Source organism: Myotis yumanensis, unplaced genomic scaffold, assembly GCF_028538775.1.
Source record: "Myotis yumanensis isolate MYYU_CA2020_CCGP unplaced genomic scaffold, mMyoYum1.0.hap1 SCAF_4, whole genome shotgun sequence".
Taxonomy (NCBI): Eukaryota; Metazoa; Chordata; class Mammalia; order Chiroptera; family Vespertilionidae; genus Myotis; species Myotis yumanensis.
The window spans coordinates 103219585-103245279 of NW_027223755.1; the positions used below are offsets into that span (position 1 = coordinate 103219585).

The window sequence follows — 25695 nt, forward strand, 5'->3', positions numbered from 1 at the left end:
AGAGTGTGGGGATCTATGAATGATGTCTGTCAGGGGCAGGGGCTAAGAATCTGAGGAAGGCATGCCAGGCCTCTGTCGGGTACAGGAGGAGGCTCTGGCCCTGCCCACTGTGGCATCTCAAGGGCCCCAACTGTGTACCCCTCAGATCCCATCTGCTGGCTCCCCAGACAAGGGGGCACAGCCGGCTGCTGTGGGGTCTGGGGGCTCAACTGAGTATCTCTTTCTCAGATGCCCTCCCCACCTCTCCCCTCTCCTAGGCTCCAGCCCAGATGGCAGCCCCTGGCCTTCTGCTCCTCCTGGCGCTGCCTGCAGGGGCCTGGCCCAGGCTGGGGCCGCCCCATCGGCCATGTGTGCACTGCTGCCGCCCGGCCTGGCCCCCAGCTGCCCCCGGCTCATACACCCCTGAGGGTGAGGGGGAGAAGTGGGTGCCGCTGCCCCACGTGCGGCCCACCATCGACATCTCAATCCTCAAAGGTGAGTGTCACAGAGAGGTGGCCCCACCCTGGTCCCTGCCCGCACAGGGACACCACCCTGGGGCAGAGGAATGAAGGGGCAGGACAGAGCTCTGAGGCCCTGATTGAGCAGAGTGGTTCTGGGAAGGCACCTGGGGCCCAGGTGGGAACCTTGTAAAGGTTGTCAGCCCCAGCCACTCCTCAAGCGGGAAGCAAGGTGCTTGGAGAGGGGCTGTGCAGGGAGGGGAAACTGAGGTTCCCTTCAGTTTGCTCACCCACTCTGCATGGGCCCTCCCGGCCCAGCACCCACGGGAGGCGGGGGTGGGAGGGCTGGGGCCCCCTTGGGAGAAGGCAAGAGAGACTGAGCTCAAGAGGGCCTCCTCCTGGGGTGGACAGCAGGCCACCAGCAGGTTGGACTTGGGTACCAATTTCCCAGCCTCCTCATCTTTCAAAGCCCAGTTCAGCTGCCTGGACCCCCGTCATTCCCACTGTCCCTCCGCCCCCAAGTGATCATCTGGACAGGCCCGAGCACAGCCACAACTTTGGGATGTGGCCTCTCATTGCCCGGTGTGAGCGGTGGGTTAACACCCATCGTACGATCAGGAGGCTGAGGTTCGGGGAAGTGAGGTCACCCACTAGGCCACGTGGCCAGCAAATGGGCCCCAAGCCTTGACCAGAGGCTTCTGCTTGCTCCCCTGCAGGTGAGAAGGGTGAGACAGGGGTCAGAGGCCGCTCCGGCAGGAGCGGGAAGGAGGGCCCACCAGGCTCCCCGGGTCTCCGGGGCCACAAGGGCCAGAAGGGGCAGGTGGGGCTGCCGGGCGCCCCATGCCAGCGTGCCTACGCAGCCTTCTCGGTCGGTCGGCGCGCGGGGCTGCACAGCACCGATGCCTTCCAGGCTGTGCCCTTTGACACGGAGCTGGTGAACCTGGATGGCGCCTTCGACCTGGCGTCGGGCCGCTTCCTCTGCACTGTGCCTGGTGTGTACTTCCTGAGCCTCACCGTGCACACCTGGAATTACAAGGAAACCTACCTGCACATCATGTGCAACCAGCAGGCCACGGCCGTGCTGTACGCGCAGCCAAGCGAGCGCAGCGTCATGCAGACCCAGAGCCTGCTGCTGCCGCTGGCCGCCGGGGACACCGCCTGGGTGCGCATGTTCAAGCATGACCAAGACAACGCCATCTACGGCGAGCACGGGGACCTCTACATCACCTTCAGCGGCCACCTGGTCAAGCCTGCCACTGAGCTCTAGCGCTTGATGGCACTCACTCCCCAGACCCCCCGAGCCTGACCTCGCCCTCGCAGCCGAGGTGGATGCCAGTATGTTTGCGCCATGACTGTGTAGTGATTGAACACCAGTTGCAGCAGACGCTGAGCTGAGGGGTGTGGCAGGAGCAAGACAGGTCTGGGGGCCTGGCCTGGTGGGGGTGGGGACAACCAAGTGTTCACACTGAGAAATTGAGATGGAGACTGTGGGAGTGGGTGTTGGGCAGGGTGGGGAGGGCGTCTCTACATGCTGTGGCGTTTGCCTCCTGGTCAAACGATATTTTGCTTATTAAAGGCTGTGCCAGCACCACTGCCTTGGAGACATTCGTAAAACACCGACTGGGTACCGGGCTGGACACAGGGGAGTCCAGAGAGCAAATGCAGACGTCAGCCTTCTCTGAGCTGATTCTAGCAGGAAACATGCTAAATTCCATGGTGTTAGAGGGTGGCAATTTGGGTGGGAGTGAGAGTCATGCCCTCGGGTGAACAGCAGTCCACGTCTGGTGAGCTGATTTTCTGGGGTTCCCGGCATCCCCTCGTTTGTCTGGAATGAGCTGGATGGTGGAGGAAGACCACACCTCGAGGTGTACCAGGGCCTGCAGGAGCCCAGGGAGCCCCACCCCTCACCCTTAGATGTGGCTGAAGTTGGGATGGGGCAGTGATGGAGCAGTCACACCCCACTCCCTGCAGGCATGGGCCTAGGGCAGTGGTCAGCAAACTTCGGCTCGAGAGCCACATGCGGCTCTTTGGCCCCTTGAGTGTGGCTCTTCCACAAAATACCGACTTCTGCGCATGGGCCACGAAGTTTCAATCGCACTGTACATGCGCGCCCGCACGTGGTATTTTGTGGAAGAGCCACACTCAAGGGGCCAAAGAGCCACAAGGCCAGTGGTCGGCAAACTGCAGCTCTTTGGCCCCTTGAGTGTGGCTCTTCCTAAGCCTTAGGAGTACCCTAATTAAGTTAATAACAATGTACCTACCTATATAGTTTAAGTTTAAAAAATTTGGCTCTCTAAAGAAATTTCAATCGTTGTACTGTTGATATTTGGCTCTGTTGACTAATGAGTTTGCCGACCACTGGCAGAGGGGAACAGAAGGCCTCCATCCATCCCCCAGGTTGGAGCCATGAGGCTGCCCCACCTTATAGCCCCTCTGAGTCTGTTTCTCTCCTGCCATGTGTCCCCCTGGCCACGCAGAACCTTCTGCCCAGCCCCCTGACCCCATCACTGCTGCCTCCTCCCTGGGGCCTTCCCTGGCGTCTCCTCCCGTGGCTGCTTCCTCCTGAGCAAGGATTCTGGGGGAATGAGGCCTCCAGGGCCCTGGCAGGAGCAGCGTCTGGAATCACCAGAGCCTGGTGAGCTGGCTGAGGTCCTGAGCTACGTGGAGGTGGCTGGAGTTGCAGGCTGGCCGGCTGAGCAGGAGATGCCGGGGCCTCATAGAAGGAGGCTCTGAGGACACCAGCTGGGCTACAGGAGGCGGTAGGAGGTGGCCGCTGAGAGCCCCAGGGCCCTCTCTCCCAAGGGTGCACTAGGAGCAGGCTGCCTGCCAGGTGGCCTGGGGCCTCTTGGCTGCTGGGCGGGCACAGGCCTCCCTCAGTCCTCATCCACCTTTGGGGCGCAGCCTGGCTGGTTCTCCTCTCCCTACACCCCTCCCATCAGGACCCCAGCCCATCATGAGGTGAACCCCACATCCATCTGGCCCTGGGGCTGGAGAACCTTGTCAGGACAATGATCAGCTGATGGGGGCGGGGAGGCAAGAAGAGGCTGAGGACCCCTCGTCCCTTTTATAAACAGGCACCTCCTGCCCCTGCTCTGGGGAGGGGATGTGTGGGAACACGGCGGCCCTCCCCTGCCACCAAGGAGCTCCGTTATCCCACAGGAACATCAACCTCCAGCTGAGGCTGACCAGGAACCTCCCCACCACTGGGGGGAGCGCTGAGGGAGGGACGGGGTCACAAAGGCTAGACAAGTAGGGAAACGGAGGCCGGCAGGGGTCTGCAGAACCCCCAGGTGTATGCGGCGCTGGGAACTGGCACTCTATCGGCTGGACTGTCCCCCCTAAGAGTGGCCTGGACAGAGGATGAGCGAGAGGAGGGGCCCCTTTGCTGTCCATGCAAGGCCTGTCTGAAAGTGGAGGGCTCCCTGCCAGCCGCCCCCCACCCCCCCCCATCCCCCACCCCCCACCCCGAAGCCCGGGCCTGCAGCCTCCGGAGCAGCGGGCCCCCCTCAGCACACCAGGGGGCCTGCCCCATGTGTCCCTTCTGGCCTACTGATGGGTGAGGAGGGCAGGGGCTCCTGGGGTCCCCACATTCAGTCCCTCCAGCTCCATAAGGAAGCAGACCTGGGTGGGGCAGTGACTCCAGACCCTTAGTGCCAGTCCGGGCCCCGCACTGGGTCCTGGGTTCAGACAAAACAGGACCCTGCCTTGAAAAGTCACAGATACAGAGGTCAGGACAGACAAGTGCCTGTGCCTGGAGACCCAGCACCTCAAGGGGCTCAAAGGGGACCCTGGCCTGGGAACCCAAGGCTGGACCAGACCCTGCCATGGTACATGGTACAGCAAAATTGGGGGGTTGGGGGGGGGATTCTTACAATCAAGGATGAAGGGCAGAACGTCATGGGCTGCTGAAGCTATGGCCCCACTACAGACAGGAGGGGCTGCCGGGGCTGCGGCGCCCCGGGGTGCGAAGTTGCCCGAGCCTCAGGTTGAACTTTGTGTCCTTTTATGGCTGGAATAGCCGGAAACGCCCAGGGTGCTTGGCAACCTGTGAGCACATCAGGAGCGAGTACTCATGGGGGACAGGGTGGCAGACAGGGTTCTGCTGTGAGATAAAGGTGCCTGAGCAGGAATGGGGGCCTGTGGGGGGATTGGAAGGATCCCGCCTCCCTCAGGCCTCCTGGCACCTGCACTCCCCTCCCACCCTGACCAGGAACCCCAGACCCCCTGTGTGTTGGGAGCCAGCCTAGCCAGGAGGGGCCTGGAGGGAAGCCCCTGTCTGCCAGCTGCAAACGAAGCCTGTGTTCTCTCCAGCCGCCTGCTGAGGGCCATGTCGGGGCCCCCAGAGCACAGAGGTGGGGTGTAGAGGCAGGGCCACGAGCAGCCATTGCGGGGCAGGAGAAGTCTGCAGGCCTGGCAGCCACACTACCTCCTTTTAACTTCATGGCGTGAACCCGGCTGTTAGAGCAGCCGGACAGGTGGACACTGGGGCATCCGGGCCGAGCGTTGAGGGACAGGCCCTGCTCCGCTGCTGACGCAGGAGGGCAGAGTAGGTCAGGCGAGGAAGGGCACCTGACAACCTCCAAGTGCGAAAGCGACCACGTCCTCAGAGACCCGGGGGGTGTGGAGGCGTGTCCCGAGCGAGGCCAAGACCCCACCGAGAGCCTCAGTACTTGTCAGGGAACCTGCCAGAGGGCACTGCCCGTGAGTCTAGGATGAGAAGGCAGTGCCTGCGGCACCCCACAGCCTCCAGGTTTATTTACTACAAAACAAACAAACAAACAAATAAAAAAAGGACTGAGAACTGGGGGCCGGGTGAGGGCCGGAGGGGTCAAGGTCACCATCTCTGCAAAGTGATGAAGGGCGCAGAGACACAAAGGTCAACAGGCCCAGCTGCCCTGACACTTAGAAGACGAACGAGGAGTTGACCCCAATCAGAACAACAAGCGGGCAGCCCCCATGGTGTGCTTCGGTGGAAATCAGGAATGACATGCATGCGCCGTGGGAAAAAAGCCGGAAAAACACTCGAATTCCGGGACAGCCCGGCGAGCTCCTAAGAGACAGGATCCTGTCTGGGAGCCAATTACCCAGATTAGGTCTCTTCGTTTAGCAGAATTCCAATAAAACATCCATTTACAAAATTTAGGTGAAATTCATATAATAAAAGTTACCATTTTAAAGTGAACAATTTAATGGCATTTTGCACTTTCACAGTGTTGTGCAACTACCAGCTCTATCTATGTCTAGAATATTCTCATGATCCCCAAAGAAACCTGGGACCCCCATTAGCAGTCCCCCATAACCCCTCCCCCAAATATCAAGGAAGAGATCCTCTGATCTCCCCCAAGGCAGGGGTCATGGGAGGGAGGTTTGCTCAGGTGGAGCCCCTGCCCCCCCAACTTTGGGACCCATCCAGGTGCCCAAATGGTGCCCTCAGACCTCCACCAGCACAAATCTGGCAAATGCATAGCTGCCACCTCATCTCCAGACACATAGCCTGAAGGAGGGGAGAAGAAGGGCCTGGCACAGGGGGAGCAAGGTGCCTGGAGTGGCATGAGTGTCCCAGGACAGGGAGGGGCAGGGGGCACCCCCTCAGGCTCCTGGGCAGTCTAGGACCCTCAAGGTAAGGTCCCCATCTGGGCAGAGACCCCATCATTCAATGTCAGTTATTCATTCAACAAACACCTTTCAGAGCTGTGGTAGCTGGACCAGCCCTCAGGAGCTGGGGGATGGCATCGGCCCGTCTATACAGGGCAGGACAGTGCCCTTGGGCCTGATGGAGAGGAGGTGGGGGGGGACTTGGGGAGGACCCCTCTACCCCAGCAGCCAAGGTGGAGGAGGGCTGGTGGGTCATGGATCCAGCTGTCTCTCCAGGTCCTCACCTCCATCCAGCCCTGGGCTCCACGGTTCTGCGGGAGCCCTGATCAGTATCTTTCAGTCGCTAGGGCACCCCCCAAGGCATTACTGATCTCCGTGGCCCCAGGTTCCTGTGGCAAGTCCTTCCTGATGTCTCCCCTTCCTCCGCTTGTTGTTCTGCCCAGGACCCCACTCAGGCACCCCAACATAGCTCCTGCTGATAGGGGTTGGGCCGGGAGTGCAACCTCGGTTAACCACAGGGCAGATCGACCTGGGTTTCCCTCATGGTGGGGATGCAACACCTGCTCTGCGTGCGGGGCTATGCTGCCGTCGCACCACACGCCCACCCTGTGCCCAGCCCCGCCAGGCAAACAGCCCTCCTGCCTCTGCGCCCCACCCCCGAGGCAGCCGGATTTCCTGAGCAAGGTCATTGTGGAAGCCACCGGAGCCCATTGGCCAATAAAACCCATCGATGCAGAGAGAGAGCCCATAAAACAGGTCACCCTCTCCAGAGGGTACGTGCTCTGTGTCACCCCCACCCCACTCAGGGCTGGGACTGGACCTGCAAGCAGTGTGGCTCTGTCCACAGCCTGTGCTGGGTGTGGGAGGGCAGCAGGGCTCCCACCGGCCCCCAGGGCTCAGGCTCCCCTTGAGGCACTCCTGCTCTGCCCCTCGCAGGCCTTGGGGGAGGGTCCTCATTCCCACCCTCACCCAGGCATCAGCAACTGTCCACACTAGCTAAGCCTCTCCTCACTCCCACAGACCCGGGGTCCACAGGCTGCCCGGAGCCCCCTGGAACATCCCACAGGCTCCTCACACTGGGTCCATCAGGGCCCAGGCACAAACACACACAGACACATCCAGGTCTGGGTGAAAGAGTGTGGGGATCTATGAATGATGTCTGTCAGGGGCAGGGGCTAAGAATCTGAGGAAGGCATGCCAGGCCTCTGTCGGGTACAGGAGGAGGCTCTGGCCCTGCCCACTGTGGCATCTCAAGGGCCCCAACTGTGTACCCCTCAGATCCCATCTGCTGGCTCCCCAGACAAGGGGGCACAGCCGGCTGCTGTGGGGTCTGGGGGCTCAACTGAGTATCTCTTTCTCAGATGCCCTCCCCACCTCTCCCCTCTCCTAGGCTCCAGCCCAGATGGCAGCCCCTGGCCTTCTGCTCCTCCTGGCGCTGCCTGCAGGGGCCTGGCCCAGGCTGGGGCCGCCCCATCGGCCATGTGTGCACTGCTGCCGCCCGGCCTGGCCCCCAGCTGCCCCCGGCTCATACACCCCTGAGGGTGAGGGGGAGAAGTGGGTGCCGCTGCCCCACGTGCGGCCCACCATCGACATCTCAATCCTCAAAGGTGAGTGTCACAGAGAGGTGGCCCCACCCTGGTCCCTGCCCGCACAGGGACACCACCCTGGGGCAGAGGAATGAAGGGGCAGGACAGAGCTCTGAGGCCCTGATTGAGCAGAGTGGTTCTGGGAAGGCACCTGGGGCCCAGGTGGGAACCTTGTAAAGGTTGTCAGCCCCAGCCACTCCTCAAGCGGGAAGCAAGGTGCTTGGAGAGGGGCTGTGCAGGGAGGGGAAACTGAGGTTCCCTTCAGTTTGCTCACCCACTCTGCATGGGCCCTCCCGGCCCAGCACCCACGGGAGGCGGGGGTGGGAGGGCTGGGGCCCCCTTGGGAGAAGGCAAGAGAGACTGAGCTCAAGAGGGCCTCCTCCTGGGGTGGACAGCAGGCCACCAGCAGGTTGGACTTGGGTACCAATTTCCCAGCCTCCTCATCTTTCAAAGCCCAGTTCAGCTGCCTGGACCCCCGTCATTCCCACTGTCCCTCCGCCCCCAAGTGATCATCTGGACAGGCCCGAGCACAGCCACAACTTTGGGATGTGGCCTCTCATTGCCCGGTGTGAGCGGTGGGTTAACACCCATCGTACGATCAGGAGGCTGAGGTTCGGGGAAGTGAGGTCACCCACTAGGCCACGTGGCCAGCAAATGGGCCCCAAGCCTTGACCAGAGGCTTCTGCTTGCTCCCCTGCAGGTGAGAAGGGTGAGACAGGGGTCAGAGGCCGCTCCGGCAGGAGCGGGAAGGAGGGCCCACCAGGCTCCCCGGGTCTCCGGGGCCACAAGGGCCAGAAGGGGCAGGTGGGGCTGCCGGGCGCCCCATGCCAGCGTGCCTACGCAGCCTTCTCGGTCGGTCGGCGCGCGGGGCTGCACAGCACCGATGCCTTCCAGGCTGTGCCCTTTGACACGGAGCTGGTGAACCTGGATGGCGCCTTCGACCTGGCGTCGGGCCGCTTCCTCTGCACTGTGCCTGGTGTGTACTTCCTGAGCCTCACCGTGCACACCTGGAATTACAAGGAAACCTACCTGCACATCATGTGCAACCAGCAGGCCACGGCCGTGCTGTACGCGCAGCCAAGCGAGCGCAGCGTCATGCAGACCCAGAGCCTGCTGCTGCCGCTGGCCGCCGGGGACACCGCCTGGGTGCGCATGTTCAAGCATGACCAAGACAACGCCATCTACGGCGAGCACGGGGACCTCTACATCACCTTCAGCGGCCACCTGGTCAAGCCTGCCACTGAGCTCTAGCGCTTGATGGCACTCACTCCCCAGACCCCCCGAGCCTGACCTCGCCCTCGCAGCCGAGGTGGATGCCAGTATGTTTGCGCCATGACTGTGTAGTGATTGAACACCAGTTGCAGCAGACGCTGAGCTGAGGGGTGTGGCAGGAGCAAGACAGGTCTGGGGGCCTGGCCTGGTGGGGGTGGGGACAACCAAGTGTTCACACTGAGAAATTGAGATGGAGACTGTGGGAGTGGGTGTTGGGCAGGGTGGGGAGGGCGTCTCTACATGCTGTGGCGTTTGCCTCCTGGTCAAACGATATTTTGCTTATTAAAGGCTGTGCCAGCACCACTGCCTTGGAGACATTCGTAAAACACCGACTGGGTACCGGGCTGGACACAGGGGAGTCCAGAGAGCAAATGCAGACGTCAGCCTTCTCTGAGCTGATTCTAGCAGGAAACATGCTAAATTCCATGGTGTTAGAGGGTGGCAATTTGGGTGGGAGTGAGAGTCATGCCCTCGGGTGAACAGCAGTCCACGTCTGGTGAGCTGATTTTCTGGGGTTCCCGGCATCCCCTCGTTTGTCTGGAATGAGCTGGATGGTGGAGGAAGACCACACCTCGAGGTGTACCAGGGCCTGCAGGAGCCCAGGGAGCCCCACCCCTCACCCTTAGATGTGGCTGAAGTTGGGATGGGGCAGTGATGGAGCAGTCACACCCCACTCCCTGCAGGCATGGGCCTAGGGCAGTGGTCAGCAAACTTCGGCTCGAGAGCCACATGCGGCTCTTTGGCCCCTTGAGTGTGGCTCTTCCACAAAATACCGACTTCTGCGCATGGGCCACGAAGTTTCAATCGCACTGTACATGCGCGCCCGCACGTGGTATTTTGTGGAAGAGCCACACTCAAGGGGCCAAAGAGCCACAAGGCCAGTGGTCGGCAAACTGCAGCTCTTTGGCCCCTTGAGTGTGGCTCTTCCTAAGCCTTAGGAGTACCCTAATTAAGTTAATAACAATGTACCTACCTATATAGTTTAAGTTTAAAAAATTTGGCTCTCTAAAGAAATTTCAATCGTTGTACTGTTGATATTTGGCTCTGTTGACTAATGAGTTTGCCGACCACTGGCAGAGGGGAACAGAAGGCCTCCATCCATCCCCCAGGTTGGAGCCATGAGGCTGCCCCACCTTATAGCCCCTCTGAGTCTGTTTCTCTCCTGCCATGTGTCCCCCTGGCCACGCAGAACCTTCTGCCCAGCCCCCTGACCCCATCACTGCTGCCTCCTCCCTGGGGCCTTCCCTGGCGTCTCCTCCCGTGGCTGCTTCCTCCTGAGCAAGGATTCTGGGGGAATGAGGCCTCCAGGGCCCTGGCAGGAGCAGCGTCTGGAATCACCAGAGCCTGGTGAGCTGGCTGAGGTCCTGAGCTACGTGGAGGTGGCTGGAGTTGCAGGCTGGCCGGCTGAGCAGGAGATGCCGGGGCCTCATAGAAGGAGGCTCTGAGGACACCAGCTGGGCTACAGGAGGCGGTAGGAGGTGGCCGCTGAGAGCCCCAGGGCCCTCTCTCCCAAGGGTGCACTAGGAGCAGGCTGCCTGCCAGGTGGCCTGGGGCCTCTTGGCTGCTGGGCGGGCACAGGCCTCCCTCAGTCCTCATCCACCTTTGGGGCGCAGCCTGGCTGGTTCTCCTCTCCCTACACCCCTCCCATCAGGACCCCAGCCCATCATGAGGTGAACCCCACATCCATCTGGCCCTGGGGCTGGAGAACCTTGTCAGGACAATGATCAGCTGATGGGGGCGGGGAGGCAAGAAGAGGCTGAGGACCCCTCGTCCCTTTTATAAACAGGCACCTCCTGCCCCTGCTCTGGGGAGGGGATGTGTGGGAACACGGCGGCCCTCCCCTGCCACCAAGGAGCTCCGTTATCCCACAGGAACATCAACCTCCAGCTGAGGCTGACCAGGAACCTCCCCACCACTGGGGGGAGCGCTGAGGGAGGGACGGGGTCACAAAGGCTAGACAAGTAGGGAAACGGAGGCCGGCAGGGGTCTGCAGAACCCCCAGGTGTATGCGGCGCTGGGAACTGGCACTCTATCGGCTGGACTGTCCCCCCTAAGAGTGGCCTGGACAGAGGATGAGCGAGAGGAGGGGCCCCTTTGCTGTCCATGCAAGGCCTGTCTGAAAGTGGAGGGCTCCCTGCCAGCCGCCCCCCACCCCCCCCATCCCCCACCCCCCACCCCGAAGCCCGGGCCTGCAGCCTCCGGAGCAGCGGGCCCCCCTCAGCACACCAGGGGGCCTGCCCCATGTGTCCCTTCTGGCCTACTGATGGGTGAGGAGGGCAGGGGCTCCTGGGGTCCCCACATTCAGTCCCTCCAGCTCCATAAGGAAGCAGACCTGGGTGGGGCAGTGACTCCAGACCCTTAGTGCCAGTCCGGGCCCCGCACTGGGTCCTGGGTTCAGACAAAACAGGACCCTGCCTTGAAAAGTCACAGATACAGAGGTCAGGACAGACAAGTGCCTGTGCCTGGAGACCCAGCACCTCAAGGGGCTCAAAGGGGACCCTGGCCTGGGAACCCAAGGCTGGACCAGACCCTGCCATGGTACATGGTACAGCAAAATTGGGGGGTTGGGGGGGGGATTCTTACAATCAAGGATGAAGGGCAGAACGTCATGGGCTGCTGAAGCTATGGCCCCACTACAGACAGGAGGGGCTGCCGGGGCTGCGGCGCCCCGGGGTGCGAAGTTGCCCGAGCCTCAGGTTGAACTTTGTGTCCTTTTATGGCTGGAATAGCCGGAAACGCCCAGGGTGCTTGGCAACCTGTGAGCACATCAGGAGCGAGTACTCATGGGGGACAGGGTGGCAGACAGGGTTCTGCTGTGAGATAAAGGTGCCTGAGCAGGAATGGGGGCCTGTGGGGGGATTGGAAGGATCCCGCCTCCCTCAGGCCTCCTGGCACCTGCACTCCCCTCCCACCCTGACCAGGAACCCCAGACCCCCTGTGTGTTGGGAGCCAGCCTAGCCAGGAGGGGCCTGGAGGGAAGCCCCTGTCTGCCAGCTGCAAACGAAGCCTGTGTTCTCTCCAGCCGCCTGCTGAGGGCCATGTCGGGGCCCCCAGAGCACAGAGGTGGGGTGTAGAGGCAGGGCCACGAGCAGCCATTGCGGGGCAGGAGAAGTCTGCAGGCCTGGCAGCCACACTACCTCCTTTTAACTTCATGGCGTGAACCCGGCTGTTAGAGCAGCCGGACAGGTGGACACTGGGGCATCCGGGCCGAGCGTTGAGGGACAGGCCCTGCTCCGCTGCTGACGCAGGAGGGCAGAGTAGGTCAGGCGAGGAAGGGCACCTGACAACCTCCAAGTGCGAAAGCGACCACGTCCTCAGAGACCCGGGGGGTGTGGAGGCGTGTCCCGAGCGAGGCCAAGACCCCACCGAGAGCCTCAGTACTTGTCAGGGAACCTGCCAGAGGGCACTGCCCGTGAGTCTAGGATGAGAAGGCAGTGCCTGCGGCACCCCACAGCCTCCAGGTTTATTTACTACAAAACAAACAAACAAACAAATAAAAAAAGGACTGAGAACTGGGGGCCGGGTGAGGGCCGGAGGGGTCAAGGTCACCATCTCTGCAAAGTGATGAAGGGCGCAGAGACACAAAGGTCAACAGGCCCAGCTGCCCTGACACTTAGAAGACGAACGAGGAGTTGACCCCAATCAGAACAACAAGCGGGCAGCCCCCATGGTGTGCTTCGGTGGAAATCAGGAATGACATGCATGCGCCGTGGGAAAAAAGCCGGAAAAACACTCGAATTCCGGGACAGCCCGGCGAGCTCCTAAGAGACAGGATCCTGTCTGGGAGCCAATTACCCAGATTAGGTCTCTTCGTTTAGCAGAATTCCAATAAAACATCCATTTACAAAATTTAGGTGAAATTCATATAATAAAAGTTACCATTTTAAAGTGAACAATTTAATGGCATTTTGCACTTTCACAGTGTTGTGCAACTACCAGCTCTATCTATGTCTAGAATATTCTCATGATCCCCAAAGAAACCTGGGACCCCCATTAGCAGTCCCCCATAACCCCTCCCCCAAATATCAAGGAAGAGATCCTCTGATCTCCCCCAAGGCAGGGGTCATGGGAGGGAGGTTTGCTCAGGTGGAGCCCCTGCCCCCCCAACTTTGGGACCCATCCAGGTGCCCAAATGGTGCCCTCAGACCTCCACCAGCACAAATCTGGCAAATGCATAGCTGCCACCTCATCTCCAGACACATAGCCTGAAGGAGGGGAGAAGAAGGGCCTGGCACAGGGGGAGCAAGGTGCCTGGAGTGGCATGAGTGTCCCAGGACAGGGAGGGGCAGGGGGCACCCCCTCAGGCTCCTGGGCAGTCTAGGACCCTCAAGGTAAGGTCCCCATCTGGGCAGAGACCCCATCATTCAATGTCAGTTATTCATTCAACAAACACCTTTCAGAGCTGTGGTAGCTGGACCAGCCCTCAGGAGCTGGGGGATGGCATCGGCCCGTCTATACAGGGCAGGACAGTGCCCTTGGGCCTGATGGAGAGGAGGTGGGGGGGGACTTGGGGAGGACCCCTCTACCCCAGCAGCCAAGGTGGAGGAGGGCTGGTGGGTCATGGATCCAGCTGTCTCTCCAGGTCCTCACCTCCATCCAGCCCTGGGCTCCACGGTTCTGCGGGAGCCCTGATCAGTATCTTTCAGTCGCTAGGGCACCCCCCAAGGCATTACTGATCTCCGTGGCCCCAGGTTCCTGTGGCAAGTCCTTCCTGATGTCTCCCCTTCCTCCGCTTGTTGTTCTGCCCAGGACCCCACTCAGGCACCCCAACATAGCTCCTGCTGATAGGGGTTGGGCCGGGAGTGCAACCTCGGTTAACCACAGGGCAGATCGACCTGGGTTTCCCTCATGGTGGGGATGCAACACCTGCTCTGCGTGCGGGGCTATGCTGCCGTCGCACCACACGCCCACCCTGTGCCCAGCCCCGCCAGGCAAACAGCCCTCCTGCCTCTGCGCCCCACCCCCGAGGCAGCCGGATTTCCTGAGCAAGGTCATTGTGGAAGCCACCGGAGCCCATTGGCCAATAAAACCCATCGATGCAGAGAGAGAGCCCATAAAACAGGTCACCCTCTCCAGAGGGTACGTGCTCTGTGTCACCCCCACCCCACTCAGGGCTGGGACTGGACCTGCAAGCAGTGTGGCTCTGTCCACAGCCTGTGCTGGGTGTGGGAGGGCAGCAGGGCTCCCACCGGCCCCCAGGGCTCAGGCTCCCCTTGAGGCACTCCTGCTCTGCCCCTCGCAGGCCTTGGGGGAGGGTCCTCATTCCCACCCTCACCCAGGCATCAGCAACTGTCCACACTAGCTAAGCCTCTCCTCACTCCCACAGACCCGGGGTCCACAGGCTGCCCGGAGCCCCCTGGAACATCCCACAGGCTCCTCACACTGGGTCCATCAGGGCCCAGGCACAAACACACACAGACACACACTCACCCCCCCCCCCCCCCCCAGGCAGGAACAGATCAGGGTGCTGCTGGCATCTGTACACCCCACATGGTACTCTCAGCTGGCATGGCCTTGGGAGGGAGCTCGTGCAGTTCAATCAATTGGGGGAAATTGATCTGGGCAAGATTTCCGAGCCATCTGCTCACTCCCAGAGTCATTTTGATCCCAGAGAGGCCTGATCATGGGGTGGGGACAGCAGGTTGGGCTGGCCTCAGTTTCTCCTGGGGCACCCACCCCTCCCCGGGATGCCGGTCCCTAGAATGGGTGATGGTGGGTTTGGCCACCAGGTGCCAGTGATTCCAATCCCAGGCTCTGTGGACCCCACAGGGAGGAGCCGCCCCCACTCCTTGGAACTGATCCCAGGAGTCGGGGAGACTCATCCTGGGTCCCTCACGGCAGCCAGGTCCCCACACCCAACAACCACAGAAGGAGCTGACCCCCAGCCCCCATCCTTAGAGGCCAAATTCAGATCCTGCCCCTCCCAGGAAGTGAGAGGGGCTGCCCCTGCCCAGCCCAAGGCAAAGGCCCATCAATTCTTTTAATCCCTATTGTTTACACCTTCCACGATGGCATCATCTAAGTGCCCACCGATCACTTCTGGCTGGTGTTTGCCCACCCCTGTCCTGCCTCCTCCGCTCCACGAGCTCTGATTTGCATTGGCTTCTTGGCTCCGGGCACAATATTTGCTTTGGGAAAGAGTCAAACCTTTATTCTCTAATTTATTCAGGAGAGTGGTTGTCAAACACCAGCGCCCTCATTACACCACCGTGTTCCCGGGTTTGGCCTCTGTCTGGGATCCGAGGGGTCGGTGGGGAGGCCCAGCAGTGCTGTCTGGCCTTTCCCTGCCCAGCACAGCTCCCCCTGCCCCTTGTGCCCTCCTGAGGTTGGGTTCCTGCTCTGGGCTGACAGAAGCTCGAGTGAGGTGGCACTGGCAGGGGGTCTGCTGGTTGAGTCAGCCCTGTACCCTGGTCCTTTTCCTTCCAGCCTTGCACAGAGGCCAACGGCACCAGGACGCCAGCAAGGCTCGGGCAGTCCGCTCTGAGACCCCGTTGTGGGCCTGAGTAGGGGGAATTGCTGGTACTTCTGGAGGGTCGATGGGGCCACTCTCGTCTGGGGGATGCGGAATTCCTCAGGGGCCTGGCATTTGCTGGCATTTGCATCTACCCACACAGCCTTTCTAGGCCGGCTGCTATTTGCACTGAGAGGCCGCACCCCGCACTGCTGTCTGGATATTTCTCCCCTTCTGCTTTCATCCCCCCCGCCCCCGCCCTCTCCAGCCCAAAGCCCCTGCAGGAGAGAGAGCTATAGGTTCCATGTCCTCACTGGCCCCTCCCAGGACAGCCTCTCCCAGTGACCTAGGTCCCCTGCACTGAGCCCCTCTGGACACCTGTGCCCCCACCCACAAACCCAGAAACCTGGGGCTGACAGTCCACCCCCAACCTCGGCTCCTCCCTCTCCCTCAGTACTTGCTGCCTTCCCCCCACCAACCCCACCATGGAAGCCATGGCTCCGCCCCTCGCTGCCCCCAGGGGACTGTGGGTAGCAGGAAGGGAGGTGCAGCAGCAGGGGTGGGCCAGCTGCTGAGTCTCCTCTGGCATCCCTCACCCGTTGTCACTGCCCGGGGCATTTGCAGCTTCTGTTCTTCACACCTGCCATGTCCAACATCAACAAGCTCCCAGGAGCTGGGAGCCAGGGGCACAGCCAGGAACCAGCACAGCGGAGTCTTTAATTTCATGGTGTAGCACTTGACGCTGACCAGGTGGCTGACCGGGTGGCACTGGGCTGACAAGAGGGTGGAGGCTGGGGGGGGTGGTCACCCTCTCACACTCATGACTACTCCCCTGGCCTGGGAGGCTGACACAGGCTGGGGCAGGACCAGAGGGTCGAGATGCCCTGACTATTGCCTGGAACCCCTGGGCCTCTGCCACCCACCCCCTAAGGCCCCGTGACCCCAGCTTGCCCAACAAGAGCAGACAGGTGGAGTGGCAGCTTGTCACGGCAGGACCACCCACAGCCTCATTCCAGACAGCTGTCCTCACGCCTCAGAGAGTATTCAGGCTGCTGGGGAGCACCTCAGCAGGTCCCCAAATCTCAGGGAAGGGCTCGGCCCAGCAGGAAACCCAGACCGGGCAGGGCAGGGGTGCCGGGCCTGGCCCATCAGCACCCCTCACAACCTACTGGTCTGCATGAGCCCGTTGGAGACCAGCGTGGCCTCCTGTAGCCGGCTGCTCTTGTCGGGCCGCGGCTCCGTGGCATCCACGTCCTCGGTGCCATAGCCCTTTCGGAAGCACAGAACCTTCCGGAAGCTCTGGCGGAAGTTGTCAGAGAGGAAGCCATAGAGCACAGGGTTGGCACAGCTGTTGGCGTAGGACAGGATGACCACGAAGAAGTAGACACCCGCGGCGGCGGGCTCCTCGGGCAGGACGATGGCCAGGTTGACGATGTTGATGATGAAGAAGGGCAGCCAGCAGCCCACGAACACCAGCACCACCACCACCACCATGCGTGTCACCTTGCGCTCCGAGCGCCGTCGCGTGGAGCCCACGCGCACGCCGGACGCCTTCACCTTCACCACGATGAGCAGGTAGCACAGGCAGATGACCAGCAGCGGCCCGAAGAAGCCCAGGACGGACGTGTAGATGATGAAGACGGCACCCCACAGGCCCACGGGCTCCGGCCAGCTGAGGTTGCAGGTGTCCCAGCCCTCCTGAATGTCCGCGAAGACCACCAGGGGCAGAGACATGAGCAGCGAGAAGGCCCAGACCGCGGCGCTGGCCAGCTTGGCCACCCGTGGGCGGCGCCACTGCGTGGAGCGGATGGGGTGCACAACGGCCAGGTAGCGGTCCACGCTCATGATGGTCAGGCAGAAGATGCTGGTGAACTGGTTGATGCCGTCCAGCGTCATCACCAGGCGGCACAGCACGGGGCCAAAGGGCCAGTAGGAGACGGCGTTCTGTGTGGCCAGGAAGGGCAGTCCCAGCATGAGGAGCACGTCGGCCACCGCCAGGTTGAGGATGTAGATGTTGGTGACGGTCTTCATCTTGGCGTGGCGCAGCACCACGTAGATGACCAGCGCGTTGCCGCCCAGCCCCACCACGCACACCAGCAGGTAGAGCACCGGCACCACCACCGCTCGGGCCCCCGGCGAGGATGCGGGCCCCGCCATCGTCCCGTTCTCCCCGCCGCCGCTGGTGGCCGCTGAGGTGTTCCAGCCGGCTGGTCTGGAGGTGGGGAACAGCGGCTCCATCGCCACCAAGGGCAGGGGACTGTCCTCTCTGCAGGAGCAGAAGGAAGGATGCTGGCAATTAATCGGACAGCCAGGCCCTTCCTCCCCCCGGCCCCGCCCGCCTGCCCCAGGAGGCGCAGGATTACCCCATGTCGAAGGGTAAACACGATTACTCATGTTCAACTTGGCTGGGAATCACATTAAGCAAATTGTTTGGAAAACAAGCCCGGAGAGGAAGGAGCGGGGAGATAGCTGCCGTGAGCGGAGACATTGACATGTCGTCCGATGATACCGCAATGACTCGCAGAGACCTCACCACCCCTACGCCCCCCACCTCCCTGGGTGGTTCCCGCAGTCTGAGGCCAGCCCCTCTCCCTGCAGCAGCACCACCACCCACCTCACAGGTAAGGGGCTGACTATGGCAGGGGTCACCTCCTCAAGGACTTTCAGGGACCCTCCTCAGGGACAGAGGGAGTAATTAGCCGGCCCAGACAACGGCTGGGCACGGCAAGTCCCTCACACCCAACCGGTGCCACCTGGAAGTGCAGCAACGCCTGCCGAGCCCTACGCTCCTGCGTGGCCCCAAAGCCGGACTCTGGGTGACCTCCTCAACCATCAGGAGGGAGCCAGGCCTCGCCTGTGGCCGAGAAGCCAGACCTCGGGCTGCAGAGGCTTTGCCAGCGTCCACCTGGCTCCCAGGAACACTGTCCCCTGGTAAGCGTGCCACCAGCGGCAGAGCCCCAGCCACGTGGTCCAAGAGGAGTTGGTTTCCCTGCCCCCACAGCTGCCAGCCAGCCCACTCGCTGCGGCACGGATGTCACTCTGCGAAGGAAATGACCCGAGAAACCGCTGTACAATGTGCTAGCATCGCGGCCGCGAGGGACACACTCCGCGTGCTCTGCGGTGGGCCCATCACCTCCACGGCAATGGCAGCATTTCCCCAGCCTCAGGCCGAGGCCGCCATGCTGGAGCAGGCAGAACGGACCCCCTAACGCCCCCCCCCCACCCCACCCCCCTACCCACACATTGTAAATAGGGAACACAAAGTGGACAGAGTACTAGTAAATACCGCTAATGATAGCTTGTGCCGCAGGGCAGGAGGAAATGCATGTGTGGGCGCGCAAGGCACATGCGTGTAAAGGAGACAGGGAGCATGAACAGGGAGAGTGTGAAAGGGGGCGATTCGGGGAGACTGCGTGGAAGGAAGGACTTCAGCTGTGTGATGGGTTTTGTAGAAAAAGAGCTGAAGCAAAGACGGGAAACATGAACCCCTGCCGCTCCAGGTGATCAGCGCGCGCGTGTTTGTTATAGTTTCTGTGTTTTTCTGTGTGTTTAGGGCAGTTCACAAAAATGGTGATGATGACAAAATAAACACCTCCATTGACAAGAGGGAAAGGAGAAAGGGACACAGGTATAGCTGATGTCTCGGGCCCCCAAGGGATGGGGAGTTAGCGGGGGCCCAGACAAGAGCCTGAAAGGGGCTGGAAAAGGGCCATGATGACCCAGCCAGGGCCGCTCGGGCCCAGCAGCCCCCTGGAGCCTTGCTCCGCTAGCCCAGTGCCCCCGAGTCACCTCAGAACAGAGGGTGCGCCCAGCAGCTGCTGGTTCTGAGCTTGGGGAGGCGGCCGAATTCTGATAGACAAGTGTTGGGGGAAGGGCAAGCCTAGGATAATTAACATTGACAACGACAGAAAGAAACCTTCTCTCATGGGCAGCACACTAGCTTTGCCAAGTCCACTTGGCTGACCGTCGCTAGGAAGCATGACCTAGAAAATCAACAGGGGGAAGCTGGCCCAGCAGATTCATTTCGGGTGAAATAACAATACTATGACTGAATAATCATGTCCAAACTGTGTTCGACATGTGTAGGATCCTCCATGAGGCCTGGATAAAACTATTGTGAAACAAATGTGGCTTCCTGTGAAGAAGTAAATGGACAAGTGTGCTAGGTATGTTTTTGAAAAATGACAACTCTTGGGTGTGGAAAACCATCGTTTGGGGCGGGGGGCGGGGAGTGTATCCAGTCTGGATACAGTTGAAGAGAGAATCGGGGAATCGGAGAGGAGCTGAGGGAGTTCTTCAGGACGTGGTGCAGAGAGGAGGAGATGGCGGAGGGCTCTGAGCCCTGGGGGGCGTGCACGGGCCCATCATTCGGAGGATGGCTGGGCCCCTGTGGAACTGACCAAAGACAAGAGCCCTGCTCAGAAGCACAGACCTGTCGGGAACAGAATAAAGGAAGTGTAAGATAGTGTCAGAGCGTTAAGGAGAAGGAGAAAATCCTGAAGAACGCCCATTGGGAGGCGAAGGAAACCTCGAGGCGTGAGGACCAGGGGGGCTGTGCGGCTCAGGGGCCACCGGAGCTGGCGGGAGAGGGGACGTGTCACCCGAATCCCTCACCAGGAGGGAGAGAGACGTTTTCTGTGTTTTGCTGGATTGGTTGCTCCTGGCGCTAAGCACCCCTTGCTGTGTGTTGTGTCCTGATGGGAAGCATGTGACAAAAACTCTATGCAAAAAGGGCAAAAGTATGATGTTTGGGGACAACTGCATTTCAAGACAAAGGGGTCCCTTGGGTGGTGCTCTGAGACCTCCGTCAGAGGGTGCTGCCAGGTGGGGGGAGCCCACACTTCCCCGGGGTGTGCCCGCCTGGGAGGAGCGTCTTTCAGACTCTCGGGGCTGCCTAAGGCACGCTCCTGTCAGAGGGGACTCAGCCTGCTGAGCTTGGCTCCCCATGCCTCACATTTAAAAAAATACCCAAGGGGCTTTGAGCCCATTCTACTTGGGACCAAACGGGGCGCTGTGGGGAGAAGGAGAACCCCAAAGGTGTTCTGTTCACCCTGTCGGGGGGTGTGGGGCTCAGATGTATCTGGGGCCTGGGTTTCCAGGCTGCTGTGGCTGAGTGTGCCTTCGATTCTCAGTCAGATACACATCTTGTCTTCACGAAGCTCTCAGCTGCTCAGGGCTCCTGCCAGGTGCCCAGGCCGCCCAGAACCCAAAGTGGGCAGAGCAGACTGCCAGCCCCCCCACCGCCACCCTCCCAAACACCCCACCTCCTGGTTAGACTCAAGAGCGATGCAGAACAAAATTAGGCCACTGCTACTGAGTCTGCCTCCTAGAACATTATTCCACAAGGGCCATTATTCAGAAGTTGCCATTTTAGTCACAGAAATTACACGCTCATGGAAAAATTGTCTCTGAGACCCCTTCCCCTGTGGATGAGGGATTAAATGGGGGGGGGGGGGGCTGTGGAACTGACCATGAACCAATGCTGGGGGCTGACTCAGAGCTCCCACCAGGAAGGGGGCGCCCAACCCACTCATGTGGCACAGGGAACACACCGCAGTCCCTCCATCCCCTGCCCCAGTACACCCACCGCACGGCCCCGGCGACCCTGGGTAAGTCATGCCCCTTCTCTGAGCCCTGGCTTCCTGTAACAGGTGACTCCTGTAACATGCAATGTCGCTGAACAGATTCAACACGCTCAGGTGTGCAGGACGCTGCCCGCAGTGGCGGCACACTGTGGGGTCTCCAGAACTGCTGCCACTCGCCTGCCCCAAACAGCCCAGCATCTCCTCCCCAGAGCTCCTTGGAGAAGTGGGCAGAGCCTTCCCAGGGGCCTGGGCACAGAGATGGGCCTCAGTGCTTCAGCACTCCATGCCAGAGTGAGGTCCGGCCTGTGCCCCCGCCCCCCCCAGCCCTGCCCAGGCTGGCCCCTGACGAAGTCAGCTGCATCCTCCACGCGGCATGGAGAGCCCACGCCTCACCTGGGAGGTAGCAGATTCACAGGCGCTGCCCCCGCCCCCCCCATGAGGGCAAATGTGGGGACAGCTAGGCTAAGAGGAGAGGCCCCAGCCAGGCCCGCCTCCTCCAGGAGGAGTTTCCGACCTCTGTTCAACTTGTAGAGGGCAAGCTGATGACAGCCTGCCCCCACCCAGGAGGGCAGTGCGTGGCTCCTGCCCTCCTGCCCTCCCCCCACATGCTCCATCTGTCCTAAGGCAGCCTGAGGTCAGGGCCCAGATCCCTTCCTCATGGGAGGGACACTGAGGCGGGCGTCGGGGGCTCCGCAGGGTCTGCACGCCCAGCAGGATGTTTCCCGCACTACCTTCTGCTCCGGCACACAGCACCGGGAATCTAGGTCATTACTTCACCAGGAGCCGATGGCGGGTCATTGTCACTGGGGCTACCCACCTCCTGCTGCCTGGGAGGCTCCCAGTCCTTCCCCGAAGGGGCCGGCCGCCCCAGGAACCTGTTTTCAGAAGAGTCTGAGCTGCGGCAAGAACTGCCTCAAACTCTGGGCAGTGCCAGCTCCTGGCTCTCGCCCTTGCTGAGGGCCCCAGGCTGGCGGGCTGGCCAGGGCAGTGGGCCAGCCAGGTGAGCAGGGGAGGGCACCCTGGTCCCTGGTGGGGGCGGGGGTGGGGGGCGAGGAGGCAGCACCTAGGTGGACTTCCAGGGCATGTGCTCCCTCTGGGGAGGGGCAGGAGGGCTCCAGAGCACAGGTGCCCAGACCTGGAGGTGTGGGTGCTCCATTTCCAGCGGGCAGGGGCGGCACCCCCTCCTCCCGCCCCACCCTCCCCTCCCAGCGCGAAGCACCTGCTCTGCCTGAATCTTCCCACCACGGGCGTCTCCTCTCCACAGAGTGCAGACCCCACCGCCACCGCCGGTGCCCCCCTCGCACGCATTGGCTCCGGCTCCCTCCCCAGCTCCTGCTCCCTCTGTGTTCTCTCCCCACCCACCCCCAGCCACAGCCTTGCAGGAACCGCCCACCCTCCGCCAGCCCCAGGGTGAGCCCACTGCAGTGAGATCAGGCCGGGAGAGGCTCGGTGGGCAACCTCCCTGGGGCCCTCTACCCGGACCCGGGCACACCAGGTCCCAGGCCGGCAGATGGCGAGGGTGGGGAGTGAGGGAGTGGGTGGGGATGCAGCGGCTGAGATTGGGAGGGAAGGGGAGAGGCTCCAGGCAAAGGTAAGTGAACCTCAGAGGTGCACAGGGGGTGCCTGGGGGGCAGGGGGAGCCACAGGTGGTGGGGGCGGTGCAATCCTGGGCGCAGGGTAAGGAGACCCCCCCCCCCCAGAGGATAAGTGATCTGTGCGGGACCCCTCCCCCCCAGGACAGGGATGTGGGAGGGGCGGGCGGAGGCCTGAGGAGGGGCAGGGGCATGGCACTCACCAGCAGGGCGCCCTCTGGCCGGTGGAGCCCAGTGCCTGCTGCTGTGCGGTCAGGGCTTTGGGGCGCCAGCGGGAGGCGGGGTGGGCGGGGCCAGCAAGCAGGCAGGTGGGGGGGGGCGCAGGGCTGGTGCAGGATGGGGTGGGGGCTGGGGGCAGGCACTAAGTTCCCTGCAACACCAAACCCTGTCCATCTGTCCCTCTCTGTCTGTCCATCTGTCCATGCTCCTTCTTCAAGCCTTCGCATGTTACCCTATAGTCCTGGTGCCTGTGGGGCAGCCATGTGGGATGAGGGTGGCAAGCAAGGGCCAGGCTGCATGTCCTCCCAGCTGGGAAGGCGGTCTGCGTGTGCACACGCATGTGGCCTGTCACACGCCCAGCTGATTCACACAAACCCTCTGGGTGTGTGTCGGTGGGAGACACAGTTGCTGGCTTTCCCAGGGGCCCAGCCTGAGCTGGGTGCTGCAGACGCAGCCGGGGGCTAAAAGGAGACCCCAGTTCCAGGAGCCCCGGGAGCGGCAGAGAAGGTGAGAAACCCAAAAGAATTTGTTGTTGTTGTTCATCCTGACCCGAGGATATTTTTCCCCATTGATTTTTCAGAGAGTGGAAGGGAGGAATGGGGGGGGGGGGGGGGGGCGGGGCGAGAGAGAGAGAGAGAGGAGGGCGCTGGCACTGGGGCTGGGAATGAAACCCCAACCCAGGTATGTGCCTTTGACTGAGAACCAAACCCATGACCCTTCGGTTTGAGCCACACGGGCCAGGGCAAACCAAAAAGAAGTTTTAACGGAGGTACTTCCAGATTGTCGTAAGTACCGTGGGGTGAGAAGGGTACTGGGAAAGAGAGAGCCATGGGGACAGGAAGGCCTGGCATAGCCCCTGAGGGAGGGGCCTGACTGCACTGAGGGTGGCCGGGGAAGGAAGACTCAGCAGAGGGACTAATACGTAGAGTCCCTGCGGCAGGAGTGAGCTCGGCGGCCCATGTGTCTGTGCGGCGGGCAGTGGGACAGCCGTGGGAAGGGGGCAGAACCGGTAGAGCCAGGCCAAGCAAGGGGTGTGACCTGACCTCAAACTGAGGGAGGGCCTTGGGGGTCTGAGCACACCGGGGACCACTGGACTTGTGTCCTGAGAAGGCCGTCTGGCCTGAGAGGTCCGCTCTGTCCTGCACGTGCACAGAGCTCAGAGCGTGCCCAGGTCGGGGAGTGGCGAGCCTGTGGAAGCTCTCATGTCACCTGGTGGTCCCGTGAGCTCCGGCTCCTTGGCCCTCTTGCTCTATACAGGGTCTGCTCCCTCCATGGGTTCGTCGGGATTCAGGGGGGGACAGGAGCCAGTGTGAAAACCCAGGCCCATTTTTCTGGGGGCTGATTCTGGGAGGCAACACGCCCTGGTGGATTAAGCTGTGCCCTATTCCACACCCTGTCCTGTCTCATACTCCCCACTCCTCTCTCCTGCTTCCTGGGGTCGCCTCCCAAATCGCACCCCCAGACCCAGGCTCTGCCTTGGCAAGGCAGGCAAGTGAGCTGGCCACGTGGCTGCCAGGCAGGGGCTGGGCGGGGAAGCCTGCTGTGCACACCTGAGCCAGGGGCTGTGCTGGACCCGTCCCCGCCCTCTGGATCCAGCGGCCCCATCAAGTTTCGGGGCTCCCTGAGCAGCTTCTGTGATCCCACCGTCCGGGGGTGCGGGGTCCTATATGAGAGTGGGCGCCCCATGCTGTCCCTTGAATGGAGGAGCATTGCAGGGCTGAGGAGGGGCAGGCATAGGCTGTCTTGTCCATAGGCCGTGTCTTTGCACGGCCCTGTGGGTGGGTGGGTGCTTGGTCCAGGCACAGCCCAGGATCAGGCCGGGGCACCCCAACACCCTAACACCAAAGTGGTCTCACCCAGGCCCTCTTTGACAAAGGAAGGAAGGTGCTCATTCCGGGGCCACCTTCCCCTGCTGCCCCACGCCTCTGGCAAGAGCCCCCTCCCCTCTCAGCCCCGAGTCTGAGCCCCAGGAGGATCAAGGGAGGTGAAGCCCAGGGACACCGCAGAAGTCACACCAGCGCTGGCGGGGAGGAGGGCGAGGATTAGTGGCAGCCAGGAGCCATGGCAACAGGACAGTGGCCCGATGGACTCCCCAGGGACAACCCCTGGACCCCTTGCATGGGGACCCCCACCCTAGCTGTGAACTCTTCCCTGGCCTGGGGTCCCCCATTTTCAGAGGCTGAGGCCAGAGGCTGCTGGACAACGTCTGCCCCTCTCACAGCCACCCATGCCAGGCTCAGCCATGCTGCTGAGGCTCCGTGATTATTCAAAAGCGACGGAGGCAGACTCCAGTCTACCTGGAACACCCAGAGGCCCCCTGTCTGTGTCCCCAGGGTCCCCAAGCTGGGGCGGGCCCTGGCAGCTGCGAGGCACTCTCTGTCCTCTGGCCAAGCTGGCCCTCCCCCGACTCCACCGATGGGCATGCTGCCTCTCACCTTTGCCCTGGCTGTGCCCCTGCCTGGTGTACCCCATCTCCCTTTCCCCATGTAATGCACCTGTCCGTCTGCATGCCCCTCTCTCCAGGAAGCTCCCCGGGCTGCCCCCCATGGGTTGTCTGCCCCTTGGCCGCCCGCTACTCCCAGACCACATCCCTTGGCAATGTCTGTCCTGGTTGCAGGTGTGAATGCTGGTGAGCGAGCGTCTGCCCCCCTCCACTGTGCAGATGTCACTGTGGGTTCACGGGAGGCAGGGGCCTTCTGCAGGTGCCTGAACCCCTGAGGGTCTGGGGGAGACTGGCTGGCCTTGGTCTTAAGGCTTCAGTGGGCACCTCCTTAAAACGGAGGCGCATTAACACGCAGCTTCCCAGGGCCCCGGCCTTCAGCATGGGAGGGGAGTGCTGTGAGGCTTCACCCACGGGGCTCACTGGGCACTGGGCCAGGCTCCATCCAGGCCCAGGGATGGAGGCGGGACCAGAGACCAGCTCCTGGTAAAGGGGCCACGAGTTTGGCTCAGCGGGGA

General features: G+C 61.7%; 3 protein-coding genes across 3 annotated transcripts; 2 read left to right on the top strand and 1 right to left on the bottom strand.

The window, feature by feature from the left end:
• Positions 1-269: 269 nt before the first annotated feature.
• Positions 270-1888, top strand: LOC139008304 (complement C1q tumor necrosis factor-related protein 8-like). Its single transcript, XM_070411612.1, has 2 exons — positions 270-474; positions 1154-1888. The coding sequence occupies exons 1-2, from the start codon at positions 270-272 to the stop codon at positions 1702-1704; spliced, it is 756 nt and encodes a 251-aa protein (XP_070267713.1). The 3' UTR covers positions 1705-1888.
• Positions 1889-7434: 5546 nt separating this feature from the next.
• Positions 7435-9053, top strand: LOC139008305 (complement C1q tumor necrosis factor-related protein 8-like). The gene is made up of 2 exons (XM_070411613.1): positions 7435-7639; positions 8319-9053. Exons 1-2 carry the CDS (start codon positions 7435-7437, stop codon positions 8867-8869), a joined length of 756 nt encoding a protein of 251 aa, XP_070267714.1. The 3' UTR covers positions 8870-9053.
• Positions 9054-16499: 7446 nt separating this feature from the next.
• Positions 16500-17579, bottom strand: SSTR5 (somatostatin receptor 5). Its single transcript, XM_070411614.1, has one exon. It carries the CDS (start codon positions 17577-17579, stop codon positions 16500-16502), a length of 1080 nt encoding a protein of 359 aa, XP_070267715.1.
• Positions 17580-25695: the final 8116 nt, after the last annotated feature.